This window comes from Sinocyclocheilus rhinocerous, unplaced genomic scaffold (assembly GCF_001515625.1).
Source record: "Sinocyclocheilus rhinocerous isolate Xijiao unplaced genomic scaffold, SAMN03320098_v1.1 scaffold204, whole genome shotgun sequence".
NCBI classification, from domain to species: Eukaryota; Metazoa; Chordata; class Actinopteri; order Cypriniformes; family Cyprinidae; genus Sinocyclocheilus; species Sinocyclocheilus rhinocerous.
Window position 1 is genome coordinate 171487 of NW_015644006.1, and position 19280 is coordinate 190766.

At 38.0% G+C, this 19280-nt stretch overlaps 3 protein-coding genes across 3 annotated transcripts; 2 read left to right on the forward strand and 1 right to left on the reverse strand.

The window, feature by feature from the left end:
* The first annotated feature begins 180 nt into the window (after positions 1 to 180).
* On the forward strand, positions 181 to 3374 carry LOC107757759 (COMM domain-containing protein 4-like). Its single transcript, XM_016575327.1, has 8 exons — positions 181 to 234; positions 468 to 539; positions 624 to 689; positions 779 to 818; positions 1826 to 1945; positions 2024 to 2104; positions 2184 to 2360; positions 2868 to 3374. Exons 1-8 carry the CDS (start codon positions 232 to 234, stop codon positions 2906 to 2908), a joined length of 600 nt encoding a protein of 199 aa, XP_016430813.1. The 5' UTR covers positions 181 to 231; the 3' UTR covers positions 2909 to 3374.
* A 7-nt stretch (positions 3375 to 3381) lies between these two features.
* neil1 (nei-like DNA glycosylase 1) lies at positions 3382 to 7748 on the forward strand. Its single transcript, XM_016575325.1, has 11 exons — positions 3382 to 3441; positions 4345 to 4837; positions 5386 to 5505; positions 6162 to 6264; positions 6353 to 6446; positions 6631 to 6752; positions 6860 to 6887; positions 6970 to 7034; positions 7118 to 7307; positions 7400 to 7501; positions 7593 to 7748. Exons 2-11 carry the CDS (start codon positions 4380 to 4382, stop codon positions 7655 to 7657), a joined length of 1347 nt encoding a protein of 448 aa, XP_016430811.1. The 5' UTR covers positions 3382 to 3441; positions 4345 to 4379; the 3' UTR covers positions 7658 to 7748.
* A 302-nt stretch (positions 7749 to 8050) lies between these two features.
* LOC107757760 (mannosidase, alpha, class 2C, member 1) lies at positions 8051 to 19080 on the reverse strand. The gene is given in 26 exon segments (XM_016575328.1): positions 8051 to 8227; positions 8300 to 8403; positions 8495 to 8634; positions 8715 to 8794; positions 8903 to 9012; positions 10731 to 10874; positions 10963 to 11119; positions 11243 to 11347; positions 11439 to 11533; positions 11625 to 11707; positions 11872 to 12033; positions 13926 to 14011; positions 14086 to 14207; positions 14710 to 14833; positions 15034 to 15179; positions 15266 to 15361; positions 15454 to 15570; positions 16660 to 16752; positions 16837 to 16947; positions 17364 to 17536; positions 17694 to 17814; positions 17909 to 18087; positions 18150 to 18234; positions 18318 to 18441; positions 18513 to 18638; positions 18882 to 19080. Coding segments are annotated over 26 exon segments (3099 nt in total). The 5' UTR covers positions 18983 to 19080; the 3' UTR covers positions 8051 to 8112.
* Between the last annotated feature and the right edge of the window lie 200 nt (positions 19081 to 19280).

Consider the following 19280-nt stretch of genomic DNA (forward strand, 5'->3'; position numbering starts at 1 on the left):
AAATGTTGTCAATATATATATATATATATATATATATATATGCAATATATATGAGTTACTGTTTATCTTTTTTTAAAAGGAACAACGTATATAGAATAAATTCAGTCTACATAGATCCAGTATAGTCCAGTAGATGGCGAAAATGAACGGTAAAGCTGGCTTGCCGCCGTTACTTACCAGAAGAAGAAGAAGAAGAAGATCAGCTGACTGACTGACTGAATATATGTCAAAATGGTATTATTTATCTTATTTCTTATTGAACGATAGCTCGGTTTATTCTAGTTTCATATTTGAAACCATTACAGTTATAATATGTGTCCGCTGTGATTAGTGGATAGTTATTTATTTTATTTTTGATGTATAGCGAACGCTAACTTTAATCGTTTAGAGTAGGCTACGCCTTAAAGGCTAAGCAATGGACGTAAACATTCTTAATAAACTAATTTTGCTGCATTCTTTTATTTCAGAGGTTCCGATTTTGTGGAGATCTGGACTGCCCAGACTGGGTCCTTGCAGAAATGAGCACCTTAGCTAGAATAGTAAGTCTAACGTTAATAGGTGTTCTGTTTTCCGTCTGCACAAAACTAACTATAAGTGATTTTCTTCATTGCTGTTCTTCACAGTCGAGCGTCAAGATGAAGCTTCTGTGTGTGCAAGTCATTAAAGATCTGCTTGATGAAGGCATCGATGTAAGACAGCACTGGAGACAGCAGTCATGTTAGAATGTCTACTAAATAGATATTCCTCTAACTACTACTCTATAATTATATGTTTTCAGTATGACAAAGTTTCGAAACTAACCTCAGATGCAAAGTTTGGTGAGTAAAAACCGGTTTTTGTGTCATGTGATCTCAGTAATAGTAAAGTGTGAAATGAAAATTATTATAAATCAAGTTAGGTGTTCTTAATATAATTCTGGCCAGTACTGATTGCTTTTAATTTGTTTCCCACGTTATGGCTGATATAAACATTTTATAATGTATATTAAGTATTAAATAATGTAATATTAAATATAAGGCCAAATATAAAAACGAAAATGAGTAGTTTTAAATGCTTAAACGTTTTAGCAGAGTGTCCTGCTTTAAATGATTCTAGGAAACATTTATACTCCGAAAGTATATTAATAGATATTTTTAAAAGAAATTTTATCCTAGGGAAATATTAGTATTTTTATCAAATATAATTTTGAAAGATTGTATATGATTGTTATTTTTATTTAAATATTTATTATTATTTTGTTTGTAAAAAATAATATTGTTCAATTTATTGTATATAGTTTTGTATATCTCCAAATGGGACCTGGCAAAAATAAAATGTATTTTATATTATATAAGTATTGTTATTAAGACCATTTTAAATCGTATTATTCTTGAGTTTGCCATGAATTATTTGATGCTGATATGACAAATACATAAGTAATAGTTTTAAACTATAGCCTACAAGTGAATTTAGGCTTCACAACATTATAACGTATAATCTATGGGAAATTAATAATTTGAGATTTGCTAAAGATACATTTAACAATGTAAATTATTAGTGTTTTAAAAAATTAATTGTAAGTGAACTTTAGATAACGTCAAAGGTAATCTATAAATGTAAAAACTGAAGAAATGAGCAGCACAATGAAATATCAATTATATGCCTTTTTTTTTTTTTATGTATGAATGAATATTTACTGATAATTATTGTAACTTATTTAATATTGGCTGATAAATGACAATGGTGCTGATATTTTATGCAACCTACATAAATGCCTTGTCTTTTTATATTTAATGCCATATCTCTTGCTAATTTGACTGTCTATTTTTATTTTATTTTTTCCCAGAAAGTGGAGACGTTAAAGCCAGTATAGCAGTGCTGAGTTTCATTCTGTCCAGTGCTGCTAAGCATGACGTGGACAGTGAATCTCTTTCCAGTGAACTACAGCAGCTTGGCCTGCCTAAAGGTAAGGATAGGCTATCTGCTTTATCAACTTTTTCAAAGTTATACGTAAAACTCAACACATTTACATGTCCACTTATAGAGCACACCACCAGCTTGTGTAAATCATATGAGGATAAACACATCGCTCTACAGGAAAAGCTGAGGGAGAGCAGCCTGCGCTGTGAGTATTTCCAAACAACAGAAGAAAAAATAGAAATACAGTCCAGATCATTTATATCCTGATGCATGTCATGTGTCAGTGGGTCGTCTGGAAGCAGTGAACTGGCGGGTCGATTACACCCTGAGCTCCAGTGAACTGAAGCAAGTGAATGAACCCACAGTCCAGCTCAGACTTCAGGCTCAGGACCCCGAGACAGACTCCACACAGACCACCACTGTCTCCATCACTGCGGACAAGTTCAGAGTACTGCTAACAGGTGACTGATCAGTACGGTTTATGCATTTGAATTGCATATAACATTTCCATCCTTTCACTTTAAAGTAATAATAATAATAGTTCTGTAATAGTACTAATAAACTGAATTTGTGTTGTAAAGCAATAGTTGACTAAAAAATGAAAGTGAGCAGAAAATGTACTCGGTCTCAGGCCGTCCAAGATGTAGATGAGTTTGTTTGATTATCGGATCAGATTTGGAGAAATTTAGAATTGCATCACTCGTTTACCAATGGATCCTCTGCAGTGAATGGGCGCCGTCAAAATGAGAGTCCAAACAGCTGATTAAAAAAAATAAAAAATCACAGTAATCCATAATTAATCAACACGGCTCCAGTCCATCAGTTAACATCTTGTCACCTGAAAGCTGCTTGTTTGGATGGAAATTTTATGCAATTCAAATGCATAAATCTTTAATTTAGCCTGAAATATGTTTTAGTGTATATTATATTATGCAGTTATTGTAAATGTCCTTGTTTTTCTTTTCCAGAACTCAAACAAGCACAGACTATGATGAATGCACTACAGTGAAGCAGTCAGCATTTGTTGAATAATATTGCTGAAATGTGCACAGAATCTGTCTGTGTATTTAAACTGTGCTTCTTAGAAAGAAAAGAAAATAGTTTTTCTAACGTAATGTATTTTGTATAGCTTTTCATGTCCTGATTAGTCAAATGTTGACTAATGTTGCTCAAATTGAGCACCAACTTTAAAGAGCGTCTCAATCAGATTGATCATTTTTACTAATTGTTTTTGGACCAAATGTCACTAGGAAACTTAATTTGTCACTTGATTCTCTGGATAACACTGATCAACAACAGCCCTTAGTGATTTATCTCACCTCATGTATTTATTATGTATTTGTCTATGTTAATGTCATGTGTATTTTTATTGTTTCATTTTTTTTAAGGAGAGAATAAAGAATGTTTTTTACAGTCTATGTTCCAGAGTAAGACAACAAAATTCTAGAAATAAACTACAACTCCCATGATCCTCCCGTGTCCGTTTCATAAACAGTAACGTTAGCAGTTTCCCTGATTATATAACAAGCTTGAGGAGCAAAGGTGGGTTGGTGCACGATTTGCTTCAATTAATTTAATCATCGATTTGCTGAACATGATCCGACTTTCTGTTTTTGAGCACACAGCTATGCGACGATTCATAAACTTTGCATGTAGCAACATATGCATGTACAAGTTGCTTAGCATTAACAGCACACTTTCATAACAAGAGCATCGTTCAGCGTGAGGGAAAGATTTCCTGAAAACTAGCAGAGAACGCTGTTGTTGTTTTTTCATTAGTGTATACATATTCATATAGGAGTATGAATGCTATTATTGTCCACTTATTTACTGTTTACTTTGGTGTGTCTTTATATTTTAAAGCATTAGAGGCACATTACGGTTCCTAAAGGATTTCCACCTATTAGGAAAATAATAAATAAAATTGTGACAAATGGCGGAAAAACAAGTACGGAACAACATATTTCTAAATATTTACACAGGTTGTAGAGGTGACTGAATTTGGCGAGCAACTTTCAGTCCTGTTACTCAAGTTACTCAAAATTAAAAAGTTAGGTTAGTTAAATTAAAGTTTAAAAGTTAGGTTAAATGTTCAACTCTGTTACCTATTTAGTCATAAAAGTATTCCTTTTTGACTTTTTTTTTATCATTTATGTCTGTTCATTTTGGATGTTCATGTTAAGATTATTATAAGAAAACTACAAAAAATTGAACGTTTAGATTTTTTTTTTAGACAAACTGTAGTTACAGAGTTGCTAAAATCACAAGATATTTAGTTCAAACTTCGATTGAAAACAATTTATTTTGACCTCCTGAGGTTTAAAATCTGAAGGTTAAGCACCTCTTGTTATTTATCAATTGTCACAGTGTTTTTAAAGTCTTTAGGCCTTATTTTGTTCCTGATTCTCTGTAACAACACCTGAACCCTTGCTGTCTCACGTTTAGGTTTCTGACGCCCTATCTTCATTTCCTGCTCAAGAATGCCAGAAGGCCCTGAGCTCCATTTGGCCAGCCTGTATGTCAACAAGATGTGTGAAGGGCTTGTGTTTAGTGGAGCCGTAGAGAAATCTGAAGTGAATAAAAATCCTGAGGTCCCATTCTGCTGCGATGCCTACTGCATCAAAGCCCACTCCAGAGGAAAAGAGGTCAGACTCTCCCTCACACCCATTAAAAATGATGACGACGGTAAACGCAAGGTCACCAAGCATCAGTCCCAGCAGCCGATGGATGTGGTTTTCCGATTTGGGATGTCAGGGTTTTTCCGCTTCACCTCAGTAGATGACCTTCCGAAACACGCCCATCTGCGGTTCTACACTAATGAAAACCCACGCAGGGTGTTGAGTTTTGAGGACACCCGCAGATTTGGCAGCTGGCATCCAAATGGGACCTGGCAAAAAGACAGAGGGCCTTGTGTCATATTTGAATACGAGAGCTTTAGGTGAGAGAGAAAAATGAACTCTGACAGCGTTTCACAATGCATCAACTGTAAAGGTGCGGTCATATTTACCATTCTCAGCACAATTTCACTGGTAAAATTAAGTCATTCCAATAGAGTTTCCTCTCTTTTAAGATCTCGCCCATTTTGACTTGAATTCACCACCCTGACCAACAGAAAGCTGCTTGGTTCAAAGTGAATTCTTCATGTGCTGTGCTTCATACATCACTACACTACTGAGACAATGGACCTTTTTTTGCATGCAAAAGATTGCTGATGCTTATGTGACCGCACTTAATAATCATATTGTACACATTAAATATTCAATAGAAATTAGTAAAAAAAAAAACATTGTGCCGTACAATTTGATTAGTCTCCTGTTCTGGTTTGGCCATCACAGCTCATGTAATGTTACGTCATGGAAATTGTTAATGCTGATATTGGGCACAATGCGACACTGTTCTCGGCAGTTGCAATTCATACGAAAAGGACAGTTTACATTGTTGTCAGCTTATCTGTGATTACTAAAACTGCATATTTAAATATTTCAGGGAGAATGTTCTTTCAAATCTGTCTGACAAGACATTTGACAAACCCATCTGTGAGGCGCTCTTAAATCAGAAGTATTTCAATGGGATTGGGAACTATCTTCGAGCAGAGATTTTGTTCAGGTAACTCACTTTCTAATGTTTTCCAGATTTGAATTAATAGAGATGCACTGGTCAGCAGGCCATCAGTTGAAACTGACGTTTTTTTTGCTCCTAACATTGCATTCAACAGCAGTCTTTCTATGGTTTGTTTGTTTTATTTTGGCCGATCTATGTCATTTCCCAAAATTGCAAGCTGTCATGTCTGAAAAGTTTCATAATTTATTTTCAATTTCATAAGATATTTTAAAGGATTTTATATTATTTGATTTTATGTAATACTACAAAGCAAAAAGTCAAACCATTCTGTTTTTTGCTCAAATTTAAAACAACAAAAACAACTTCTGATGCTATATTGCATTTCTTGTTCATATACGCTTTCATTCTTTCTTGTCTGTTGCTTGAAGAAGAAAAAAAAGTGCAGTCGCTATCGCAATCAGCCCAGTTTGCTTGTAAAACGTGAATGGCAATCGGAATCTACCATGTAAAAATCATGAAAAGTGCATTTCTAAATCTCAACTTTAAGAATAAAACCACATTGTTTAGTTGAATAATCAGCCATTGTTTTACTTAATTGTACATGAAACCTTTGAACTTTTCCTCTCTTTGATGGCCTACTATGATGTCAATCTAAATCTAATTATGAGGAAAAGTAACCGATTTTTTCCCATTCTTTTCAGACTACAAATCCCTCCATTTGTGAAGGCAAGAACAGTTCTTGAGGGACTTGTACTGAAAGACGAGGATAAAAACAAGGTCAAAAAGGAGATTACAGTTGTAGAGGTGAAGGAATCTGACCTTCTTGTCTGTGTCAGTGTATTAATAGGCACTTTGTTTGGCATAAATCATCGCTTTGTACTGTTTCATTCAGTCAACAGATAAAACCGGGAAGAAAGTGGTGAAGGCTGAGACCCCAGACCTTCTTTCTCTGTGTCACACTGTTCCATTGGAGGTGGTGCAATTGGGTGGGCTTATTCTGCAACCAATTGTGATTTATTAACTGATTTTGCACAGTTGTACATGCTAAGATTTGTGCATGATGGTACTTGCATACCTTGTACAAAATCCCACTGTCAGCGACATTTCATTTTTAGTTTTAGATCAGCATCCATGCATCTGCTTTTTTACTTCCATTTTTTATACCTTAAGGTGAAACTGGTTATGCGCCAGCAAAGGGGAAGTATTCTGTGCTTCAAGCCTGGATGCGATGTTACTCTGTGGATGGAATGAACTCATTAGGTGACCACAATGGACGGACAATTTGGTTCAAAGTATGTGTTTGTAATTCTCTGCAAATCTTAATTCTAATCCTGGAGACCATTCTGAAACACATTTAGAGTTCAATCTGATTTTGATTCATTGCTTGCTTTGTTTTGAGGGGGATCCTGGTCCTCTGATGCCCAAAGGTAAAATCCCTCTACAATATAAACAGATGATTGATCCTAAGAATGTTAAAGTCACATGTGACTAAAAATATTCCTCCATTAGGTGCCAAATCTCGCAAAATTATGTGGAAAAGGCAGAAAGATGATCACGATTACACGGATTCAAAAGTGAGATGTCATTACTTTGCATTTCTGACACTTGAGTTCATGACCAGATGCAAGAAATTTAAACAACATCTGCTTCACTCTAGAAAGCCAAAAAGACACGCACCGACAGCATTGCAAAAGCAAAACCTGTTAAGAAAAAGGAAAACATAAAGGTAAAGAAAGAAAATGCAACCTCCAAAACACAAAATGCTTCAAAAAGACAGAAAAAAAAGGTCAATGCAGCACCTGCAGATGAGAACAAGCCAAAAACAAGAGGAAAGAGAAGCTCAAAAGGTCAGAATCTCACCTTCACTATTTATTTGGCTACTTTCAGTATTATTAGTATTCAGATCCTGATTACACTGCAATTGTTGTCCTTTCTTAAGTTCCTCCAAAGACTGGAAAGAATTCAATCAAAAGCCAACGTGTGGAGGAAGAGATTAAAACTAAAAGTTATTCTGTAGCCTGCAGGAAAAGCGCAACAAAAGGTATGCCTTCAGTCTTTTGATACAGAGGCCGACTGTGCTCTGTGAGTTGTCGTATCTTGTGATGTTAATCATTCTCTGGATTTTATTTTAGCAAAGCCACAGCCGAAAAGAAGTGGCACACGAGGAGGCCGTTCCAAATGGTGTCACTCAGACTAAATCATCAGAATGCTTTTGAGCAAGAGGTGAAGTCAGCAAGCTACTGTAATGGACCACCCAGACTTTTTATATTCAGTAATGATTTCATAATCCTTTTTTAAAGTAAATAAGAAATATATGTAATCAAATATATATATATATATATATATATATATATATATTTGTTGTGTAAAAATTATCTTTTACTTCTAGTGTTTAATCAACCATATTGACTACCTTTTTCTTAAGATTTCACAAAGAGGTGACAGGAAAAAAGAACCAAGTAATCCATTTGAAATCTTACACTGTTTTTTTTTTTTTTTTAATAAAGTTTGTGTGAAAAAACTTAATTGAGACAATTTAAAAAGTGAAAATGTGTATGAATATCATAAACCACAATTTTCCAAAGTGGCATCAGCTACTTGGGGAAAACAAGTGATTCAAGTACCATCATAATCGATTTGCAATTAAATGGATCACTGTATAATTAAGAGGAGAGATCTGATCTGAAAGGGTTTGAACGTTAAGGTTATTCCAGAGGAGGTCTTTGACACAGGAATACTGGAATCAGGACGCTCCAGGAGATCACAACTGTAAAGACAATTACCTATGAGAATAATGTTCTTAACAATACAACAATGTTAGTATTAATTGTTTACTCACTGCCATGCTTCTTGCATGGGAAGGGAAGTTGACAAAGTCATAGTCACGCTGCTTCCGTGAGACTCATAGAGGCGAATAAGTAGGGCATTCTCTCTGCTTTCTGCCTGTGAGAAAAAGGAAACGGAGTTTGTGCTGAACACAGTGGGCAAAATCTTTTAGGAGAGGTCACCGACAGGACATTTCATGAATGGGCACCTGTTTTATGGTCTCCAGGATGACAGCAGGACAGTTTACAGAGAATGCACTCCAGGGTTCAGCAATGACGCCATGAAAGACGTGGAGCGGGAAGTTCAGGTTGTAGGCGTACTGGATAACCGAAGCATCCTGGAAGAGGCCTTTTCACATGCATTGGTTTTATTCATGGTCGTCTGAAAATTATTTATAATGGTTTTTAGATTCAAGAAGATGTACCAACCTGTGTGTGGCATCAAGGCATAGGTAAAATTATGACTACCCATATCTGCATTGGCATCTGGTGCTTTTGGAGCATGCAATCTGTAGAAAAGAAGGTGATGTTGGCCAAAACAACACATTTTAATGACCTGTCTGTAGTTGTGTTTGAAAGATACTGCTGTGTTTGTTCATTCTGTGTGGGTATCTTACAGGGACAAGGTCATGATGTTTTCATGGATCGAGTAGCCATATTTGGAGTCATTAAGAAGAGCCACGCCAAAGCCATGCTCAGACAGATCAGCCCATTTGTGTCCCCACACCTATTAAATAAAGCATAAATTCATACATTATGTAAGGTTTTCCAAAAGAACTACAGATGTTATAAGGAGGAGACATGGCTGAGAAACCCATGGGAGAAACTGCAGTGTTCAGCACACGGGGGTGTTGGGAAGCAGTCTATTGAATTAAAAGAGAAAATTGTCCTATTGGTGAGGCATTGACATTGTTTTTGGCCTAGAATGTGCATGGGCATTCACTGGACCAACTATTAAAAAAAATTCAGTTTTTAGCCTGATTTGAGCTAAAGAATAAATTTTTTCTTCCAGTAAACAAGTTACTGAAATGTACACTTGGCACATCAAGTTTACAGACTAAACTTGGAGCTAAACTCTGTAGTTGACCTTGAGGGCCAGAGTTGCCCAACCCTGCCACAGTGTTTCCTGTTTATAAATTAATGTTTTTAAAGGGCTCTCATGAGCACCTCTTTGTGGCCACCATGTTCCCTTCCCAGCCCACAGTATGCCCACACCTAGTACACAGTGTAGACATAGGCCCTGTCCCAAATGGCACCCTAAACCCTCACGGTCTTCCTCTGAGTCCGCACTTTCTTGACGTAATGCCGCTTTGACTGTCAGGTTTCTGCTGCGGAGCTTGCCCCGGTGCGGGTTTGACAGAAGTGTGGATCGAGGGTGCATAGGGGGGCGCTCGCGAGTACCCTTCTGAACGCTAAAATGACAAATGGGACACCCTACGGTCTCGTGGACTTAACGGACACACGCACGCGGCTGCCTTTGTAAGTCCGTAAGACCGCAAGTGCACATGAAGTGTTCCATTTGGGACAGGGCCACACTAGGAGCTTTCGCACCACGTAGTTCTAGGAACTATCCAGCATGGTGGTTCCTAGAGAACCAATTTCCTCCTCAGGCCGTTTTCCTGGTTGCATTCGCAGCGGCAGCAGGAACTCTGAAGCGGCTGACAGCTATGTCTTTATTCGCGGCATTTACAAACATGAACAACCAGTGAATGGAGGACACCATAATCGGAGCTGTTTTTATTGTGTCGTGGGTTTCGTGATAACGGAGATGGAATGTAAACACACAATTTACGTGATTGAAAGAGCATGAAAATCTGACTAAATCTCCTGTGACAACTTGCATTGTTACATATCATCGAGTCTAAGAAAAGAACGCTGCAGACAACAGGTAGCCAAATACCATCATCGCTGTTTTCAATGTTTGTGGAGTAAATATTTTTACATGGCTTTTTAAAAATGCCGGGTAGCCGGTGTTTTGTATGTGTTTGGCCAAACCGCGTACACTTACGTCACCGGTAGTTCTATAGGACTATTTTTCCGGTGTGAAAGCCCCTACTGTGGGCATGTTATGGTCCCACAATTTTCCCCAGTGGGGGCCCACTCTGGTTTGTGTGGGCCAGCCCACACTCAGCCCCTACTTTGGGCTGTGCCACTCAGGCCCCACCCATGCACCACAGTGTGGGGACCACACATGCCCTGTATTTCATGCAGGTATCGGGGCCCACAGCAGGCTGCCTGCATGTGGCTCAATTCTCTGCATGCAGTGGGCCCACACGGGCCCCAAAGAGGCATGTTTGCTGGGTTGTTGTGCCCTTTGCCACGCCCACAATGGTGAGGTCACAGTAGACTATAACTTGACTACTACTACGAAGTGGACTCTTGACAAGAACTGCATGGATTGAGGGTGAAATTTGTATAAAAAGGATTAAACCCAGTACACAATACCTCAAAGCGAGCCCAGTCCCAGGATGTGTTTCTATGAGAGGGCCTCTGCAAGTGTCCAAACTGGATCTCATAAGTAGCATTTGGGCTGTGCACCTGCACAGGGAACTCCACCTTCAGAAACTTATGTGACTCTTCCCAGTCCACCTGGAAACAAGATATCCATTATGCTTCACCAAGTTTCTTGAGCAATCGGTTGATTAAATATCAAGCATAAGATGACAATCTTAGCTACCTGCGTGTTGAATTTGATATAGGGGCAGCAAGCATCCAGAAGAATCTCCTGTTTAATAGTGCTTTTTCCACTAATTTTTAGCGAGAAGGATACGCTGCCCTGAAGTCCCCCTGATCTGACCACTTTGGCAGGCTCAATGACCTCAACTGCAGGCTTTCTAGGAAAGTAGAGTTATTGCCATCAAGATTATGACTTTAACTTTGGTTCATACAGAGTTCAAAGCTGTATTCATACTGGATCAGAATCTGATCCCACCTGCAGTGACAAGAAACAGGCTCACCTTGTCTGAAGGTGGTAGTCCATCACATCCCAGGCATCCCAATACAGAGGCACATCATCAAACAATGCAAACTGGTTCCCGAGGTAACCCTCAGAAATGGTTTCCCTGGAGTCATAACACAGTTTCTTGCAGTAAGTACTGTGAACAACCTTACAAGATTTTGCACTTTTCTTGAAGGCCCTACATTATGACTCACCTGTTTGCTTGAAGCAAAAGCAGAGATATCAAACGACCCGTTTGGTCTACTGTGGCCTTCAAAAGACCATTCTCCATAATAATAGTCCCATCTACCTGTATCACACAGAGAACCCACAGAATTACGAAAATGTGTGGGTTGAAGAAAAACATGGAATGATGGAATATTTCCAAGGGAATCAAGTACCGTCATTGTGACAGAAACGGAGTCCTTAGGCTTTGCCGTCTCTGTGACTTGAGCTACGCCCACGCTAGGTACTTTCACCAAGGCTGCAGGAAACAGGCAGGGACCATAATAGGGGATGTGGTTCAAAGAGCCTTTCTCTACTTTAATGAAATCTTACCCTATTATTAGATATGAGTAGGAGATGTCTTTGAGGTTGACCGAAAATAAGGTCATTTGAACAATGTTATGTTTTGCCTGTGGGAAGTACCTAATCTTGTTTGAGTGTCCTCCGCTGGCAGTGATATAACTTCAGTTCTTTCCCAAGGTAAAGTATTCAACACAGCTATGCTGGATCCTGCATCTTTCCCAGGAGTGGATCCCAGTTATTCACAAGCAGCAAGAAGAAGTCTTGACCCTGTGGTGCGTATCTCTGAAAATATGAAGTTCATTAGATCATCTGATGATGCAGTCCATTGGGCATACCACAGGCACAGGAAGTGAAGGCGATCTTATGAATAATCAAGATCCAATACAACTCATGTTTGATTTTTCATACTTTGTGGTCTTTCAGCATATTATCAGTCTTTTGTCATCATTTACTCATCATCATGTCGTTCCAAACCCAACATGAAGGAATGGGATGACAGGCAGAATGTTTACACATCTGTTTTCCATATGCACTATATTCCAAGTCTTTTCAAGCCATACACCTTTAGTTATGCTTCCTTCCAAAGCTGCATAGGCGCAAAGTATCAATAATAAATATAGAAGTTGTTGCAACCGGGGAAGTCATTGTCACTATTTTTCCTGTATAATAAATTACTTGCGCCTCAGAGCATGCAGGCAAAATTCAATAATTATTGGTCCGCTGGTTAGTCGGGTGATTTGTTGAGGCAAATTAAAGGGATAGTTCACCCAAAAATGAAAATCCTGTCATTAATTACTCACCGTCATGTTCCAAATTTGTAAGACCTTCGTTCATCTTCGGAACACAAATTAAGATATTTTTGATGAAATCTGAGAGTTTTCTGACCCTGCATAGACAGCAGTGCAACTGATACGTTCAAAGCCGAGAAAAGTAGCAAGGCCATTATTAAAAATAGTCCATGGGACTTCAGTGGTTCAACCTTAATTTTATAAAGCTACGAGAATACTTTTTGTGTGCAAAGAAAACAAAAATAACTTTATTCAACAATTTCTTCTCTTCCGTGTGAGTCTTCAATGCACGTTCATGACAGTACCACTGATGCAGGAGTCAGCGTTCTGATGTAGAACCCAGATGCGCTGTGGCTTGTTTGCAAGCAGAGGAATGCACATGTATGCGTTGTGGTTGTGGTACTGTTGTGAACTGCGTCAAAAACTGATGCGGGAGAGAAGAAATTGTTGAAAGTCCCCCTGTGGTCAAATATTTTATCCCTTAAAACTTATCTTTGATCATCAAAATGACATTTAAATGTTTTTTTTTGTGAAAATAATTTTCTCATGCCTTAAAATAGCTATTTTGCATGTTAGTGATAGGAATCGATCCCTTGACGCGATTGGTTATTGGATTGTGACGTAGCAAACCGAGGGCTGTTTCAAACCGTATTTCTGGGACTGCCATTGGAAAACTACAGTTTTAAGGAGAAAATACTCAGCAATGGTGTTGATTAATGGATTGGCACATGGTTTGGCACACCATTTTAGTTTATGTACGTTGTCTTATTGGATAAAAAACCCCCCCGCATCTGCCTCATTTGAGGGCATGTGTTTTTTGTTTTAATGTGTATTTTAAAATTTTATGCACAGAGAAATCTGCTAGTATTGTGAGCTGAACAGTTCATAATTTAATTCTTATTCCTCCACCATAGCTCTCAAATATGCCATATGAGGATACATTACACTCGTTTTGCGGTCAGCAATACTGAGTGCCACTGGTTCTCATGAGTCTCAAATTTGAGTTTGCAGAAGTGTTATTGAGATTGCTGAAGGGCAATACTTTTAATGACTTAAATTTCAATATACTGCCCACACAAAGCCATCAAAATGATATCAGAAGACCTGGAATACAATGCATGAATTGTATAGACTACTTTTTGGTATTTTATGAGATTGACCCCCCCCCAAGCTAGACACAGACAGTCCCCATTCACTTTGATTTGTATGGAAAAGAACACCCTTTATTTTCCACTAAAGAATGAAAATAATGAAGAGTTGGAACAACATAAAGGTGAGTAATACAATAACTGGATTTTAAACTATTAATTTAATACTACTACTTATTCTTCTAAAATCAATGGTTAGAAGAAAAAATACAGACAGTAGTACAGGCAGATGATTTACCGTCATAGTACTGTAAAGCATCCTCAACTACCATCTCAATACAGCTGCCAGGAATCACGTCATGGAACTAATTGAGCAGAAGCAATCTAAAAAACACCAGAGTCACTTGAGATCTCAGCTATGCAATTATCACGAGGATCTTTGATGCATTAGCACTTACTTCCACAGCTCTTGAAGTTTGCCTGTTGGGTATTTGAAGCCAACTTTTTTACACAAGGCCAGACAGCTAGCCACCTCAATGTCATGAAGCAAAGCTTCACATTGGCGGTTTCCCAATTTTATCTACAGAAAAATAATTAAATGGAGGCATGATCATTCAGACGCTGACATAGTGTTTATATTGGAACACTAGGCATATTAATAAATGATCACTCCCTTTATATATCTGGGCTGGGTTTCTCAAAATCATGACTAAAGTTGATTGTAGAGACCATAGATGGCAATGGTTGTTATGATGAAATTAGGTTCCCAATGCTTTTGGGAAACCCAACCCCCATGAATAATGTTGTGAACTACACTTTCAAGAGAATGTTATCCAATCATAACTGAGGTCATTTAAACACTCTTAAAGGTACGGTAACCAAAAAAGCCTGTTATGTCAGAGAAATGGAAAATGGTCATGTGAAACAAAATTGCTTTAAATGCAAAATCTTGACTATTTTTTTTTTAAAATATGCCCCTTTATGAAATCGTGCACTGAACAATGAAAATTAATGCAGGTGCAATTTCACTAATTTTATCAATTTGGAAGTGCACTACTGGGTTTTGAGAGATGGAAACACACCTTTGCTTGTGTGGTGTAAGTGCCATTATGTAGCTCAAGGAAGAGCTCGCCAACCCACGTACAGAGGAGGGATGAGTCTGATTCCAGCTGAGAGAACAGGACATCTGGACTTGACATCTGGACCCTTGATGACACAATCACGATCATCTCACATCATGACTAAATAAAGACCACCGATTCTGGTAATCATTCATCACTGACGTCATGCATTTGTGTCACAGGCTAAGTGCATTTTAATGTTAGTTTTATTATATTATCTGGTCTAAACAGCAGGAAATTAGTGTTTTTGAGTTACACCCTCAGACAGACGAAAAGGAAACTGACTTTGGCAGACAATCAGTGTCGCGAACACGTTGTAGACGGTCCAGCATAAGTTGTGTGGGGCCACCACCCCCGTCTCCGAAACCAAACAATACCATACTGTGATTGGCTCGTCCCTTGTCTTTATTGTTCTTTACCGTGTTAATCAGCTGTGTTGAGCCAAAGAAAGGAGAAATGAGATGGGTGCTCATTAAAGGAAGCTCTCAAATGATACATCACATGATGACACACTTACATCTTCCACTTTTCCCTTCATCTCATAGGAGTTACCCGGAGGAAAATGAGTGAGAACCAGCGACCCATCAATACCTTCCCAAAAGAACGTGTTATGCTGGTGGAAAAGAGGAAAGATTTATGTGCTTTTAAACGTCAAAACAACCACAATAAGGGGTTTTTACGTGTACAGATGTGGTAGGTACATACCGGGAATGTGTTAACAAGGTTCCAACTTAGCTTTTGAGTAAGAAAACGAGAAATCCCACATCCTTTCATGATTTGAGGCAGCTGTGCTGAGTAACCAAACGTGTCTGGCAGCCCGAACTGTGTGAGGTACAGCAGACAGTGATTTAGTACAGGAAGCGGGTGTGCGTGTGTTTGTGTTTTAGAACAGTGACTAGCATAATACATGAATCTGTGTAGGTAATCTGATTATACACAGATTACACAATACGTAATCCGATTCTACAAACTAAATCGTTGTAATCAGATTACATTTTAAAACACACATCAGATTACAGCTACTATTACTGGTTACATTTTATTCATACAGTGGCAAATCATTATTCATTCTCCTTAATTATTCTTTTTATATGTTTGGAAAATCTTTCAGTTTTGTGGAATGCTGGCCACTAGTCAGGTGGCTATAATTACACTCGTATAATTAACAATGTATTGCTTTTTCTTTAGAAGGCTTTTGTTTTCTTGTTAAAATCCACAAATTATTAATCTAATAAATTGACATGAAATACCTCCTGAGATTTTAAGTTAATATTTCAATAAATTAACAACACATTTAGATGGTCAGGGTTCTCTTATGTCAGTTAATTCTCACATGACATGCAGGTAAACAAAATATTTCATCTTAATTTTATTTATTAATTTAAAACATATTTATAATTTAATTAAGTATTATTCTTTCAAACCAATGTAGAGAAATCCTGACAATGTAATGTTTAATGCACTTCATGCTGTTGGTAAGAAAGAATGGAATATATTTTCTTTCTCTTTTTATATCGATACAGTTCAAGATGATCCTATTTAAATCAATGTAATAAATGAGTCAAACGCAATCTAAAAGTAATAAAAATGGTTTTGTTTCATTAGCTCTTCTCAAGGCCCATTTGTGGGTTGTGTCTGACAGATATACAGCCTCATGTGCCCTCCTTTCAGGTTCTCAAGACCTCCTCAGCCTTGGCAGAGAAAAGATGTGCGCTGTTTTTCTTTCTTAAGCTGTTCTTTCCTATTAAACTGCAGATTTATTTTCAAAAGATATCAAGACCTGGTCAACCTTGCCCCTGAGTTACTTCACGCACCTGCATCAACACTGATAACGAAGTAGAGAAAATATATGAACTGTATTGAGTCATAGGAAGTGAATGTAATTTTTTTAGACAAATAGAGGTACCTCACCTCTTTACAATAATGTCCAAATTCATCCTTGAAGAAGTTCTGTCCGTATAGAAACTGTCTGACCATAGATTCCCCAGACGGCAAGTTGCCATCCTGATACAAAGAAATTTGAAAGATATTTTAACTAGTTCTGAACAGAATGAGGTTAAGAAACGTGCACAAATATTTTCATCCTACCATTTCCACCCACGTGCCTCCGACCGGAATAAACTGGCCTTTCTGCACAAATTGCTTTATGTCTGAGAACAGGCTCGGGTACAAGCTCTTCACCCACTGGAACTGCTGTGCCTGAACATACAACATTTGCTTTTGATGAGATCTAGTGTTTTGTAAAAAACCTAAAAAACCTTTTTACATATTTTATTTGAAGGCTAGGGTACATTTTAGCATACCAACAGCTGTATAAATGAAACATAAAACTACTTTTTCTGTCATAAATAGTGAAGTGAACTAACATTTATTAAATATTACCTTAGTCAATATGGCAGTGACCCATGGCATGCACCACGTGTTGACTCTCCCCATTGCTTTTGATGAGATCTAGTGTTTTGTAAAAAACCTAAAAAACCTTTTTACATGTGAATTAACACAATATTTAGTAAGTTTATTAAGCATTTTCCATTGGCTTATGCCCACAGTGAAGGGGGTTCTTTCTCACTGTGCCTAAAAAGAAAGAAAATCTGTAAGCATAGTCAGAAACATACTTGTGAGCATGTAAAGACAAACTCTGGGTTCTTCTCCATCAGTCTGATCACAGTGACCCAGCTGCGAGCACACTTCCTGATTGTCTCTTCATATGGCCACAGCCAAGCTGAGGAGGGGATTGAAAACATCCAACATGATCTAATATTTGTAATGTTTCCCTACCGTTGAAAATGTTGGAGTTAGTGAGACTTAAATGTTTTTGAAAAAGTCTCTTACACTTACCAAGGCTGCACATATTTTACCAAGAAATAGTCAAAATAAAAAAATTGAAATTATTAAAATTTAAAGCAATTGTTTTTTTAATTTTAATATATTTTAAAATGTAATTTACTTATGAGCTAGACTCCGAGCAGCAGCAAATGAAGTGGGATTGGCTGGATCGCACAGATTCACCATCTCATTGGCTGTAAACAAGGCCTGGAACCCGCGCTGCTCTCCTTCTCCTAGTATCTGTCCAAACACAGTGCAAAACAGACCAGGAACATGTATTTAGTGCATATATTTTTGATTCCCAGACAACTTTAACATCAAAGTGTGACAATACCTTGACAATATCCACTAGCATCTCAAAGTCAGTGAGAAGCTCTCGGACGTCTCGATTGAAAACAACAAGCTCTGCCTTCTGGAGAGTGAACTTCCTGTTTGGGTCGGGGGCGGCGATCATGGAACCTCGCCCGGCTCCAAAAAGTCCATTACATGCAAGTTCCACGTACAGGGTAATGCTGACAATTGAGATTCAAACATGCAGATTGAACCAAATGCATATAGATTCAGGCTATTCTATTAGATTTCCACATGCCCATGAGGTTCACTGTCCTTCAAGCACTCGGTCAGAACATAACTGGTCTTCTCACCTTCTGTGGTCAAACCCTGAAAAAGAATTCACATTGAATGCACTCGTAAACCTTCTGCAAGTCATTCATGAGATCCAGATGCGGCCTTAGTCTCCTGACCTGGACTGGTTGTTGATCCCGCCACACCATTCCCTCTCCATCGCTCTCCCATCTCAGGTGCACCTCCTTCCCTCTCCAGGCCTCGGGGATCTTCAAGACCACTTTGAACCAGCACGTCCACCATCTGTGAAACATTTACAGGCAATATACTACTATATACAGTTTGTTAGACAGTAAACCTTTTACGCAACTTACGTGGGCCCGAATGTGTCACCAACTTTACATGGCTGGAAGTTTTGTTGGACGGCCTCTGAATAAGGAATACGCTTCTCCGACAGGAACACAGAGATGGATTCAAGAGGATGAGTGTCTCCAAACAGTCTGCAGGGAATGAGAGTGTTTAAATCACTGCTCATAACAAACCATCAACTAGAGTAAACAAGGTCAAAGGTCTTTATTAACCATCACGGAATAGTTTACAAGAAATAACTACTAAATAATAATTATTTAACGATATATAAAGTAAAATGTATACGTTTAACCTGAAAAGGGTCCAGTACATTTGCATAAACATGAATAATTAAATAACCAAACAATAATATGCATTGAAAGAGACTGGCTTACCTTCCTCTAAGATTGCAGTCTGTGAAATATATATCGGAGATAAACTTCTCCGCTCGCTCCAGTAGAGTCCGTCTGTTTTTCAGCACGGGTTGGTGGTACATGATTAAAAACTAAAGTGGTTATGAATTAAGAGAGATTAGCTGCAGACGCGTCTCTGCACTTGTACCCGGAAGTACTTTGACAATAACAATCAGCTGTAAATCCGAGTGCTTCGGTCAGTGAACACTAGAGGACGCCATTGCTTTAAGTTTTACAACATCAAAAACTACAGCGCCGTGATATTCAGTCACTTCTGTTTCTTTCTTATTCAGTTTTATCGTCAAAAATATAATGCACAGTATGTATTCAAGTTATCTCCTATTAAGTTTTTGTTTAAAAGTTATGGTTTATATAAGAGCT

What these genes read in the sequence shown, in the direction of transcription:
- LOC107757759 (XM_016575327.1), top strand. An exon ending in TGAGCACCTTAGCTAGAATA is followed by an intron (nt 540 to 623) that starts GTAAGTCTAACG and finishes TGTTCTTCACAG; the next exon opens with TCGAGCGTCAAGATGAAGCT. An exon ending in GCAGCTTGGCCTGCCTAAAG is followed by an intron (nt 1,946 to 2,023) that starts GTAAGGATAGGC and finishes GTCCACTTATAG; the next exon opens with AGCACACCACCAGCTTGTGT.
- neil1 (XM_016575325.1), top strand. Translation starts at nt 4,380, where the DNA reads ATGCCAGAAGGCCCTGAGCTCCATTTGGCCAGCCTGTATGTCAACAAG. An exon ending in CGAGCAGAGATTTTGTTCAG is followed by an intron (nt 5,506 to 6,161) that starts GTAACTCACTTT and finishes CATTCTTTTCAG; the next exon opens with ACTACAAATCCCTCCATTTG. An exon ending in ATTGGAGGTGGTGCAATTGG is followed by an intron (nt 6,447 to 6,630) that starts GTGGGCTTATTC and finishes TTATACCTTAAG; the next exon opens with GTGAAACTGGTTATGCGCCA.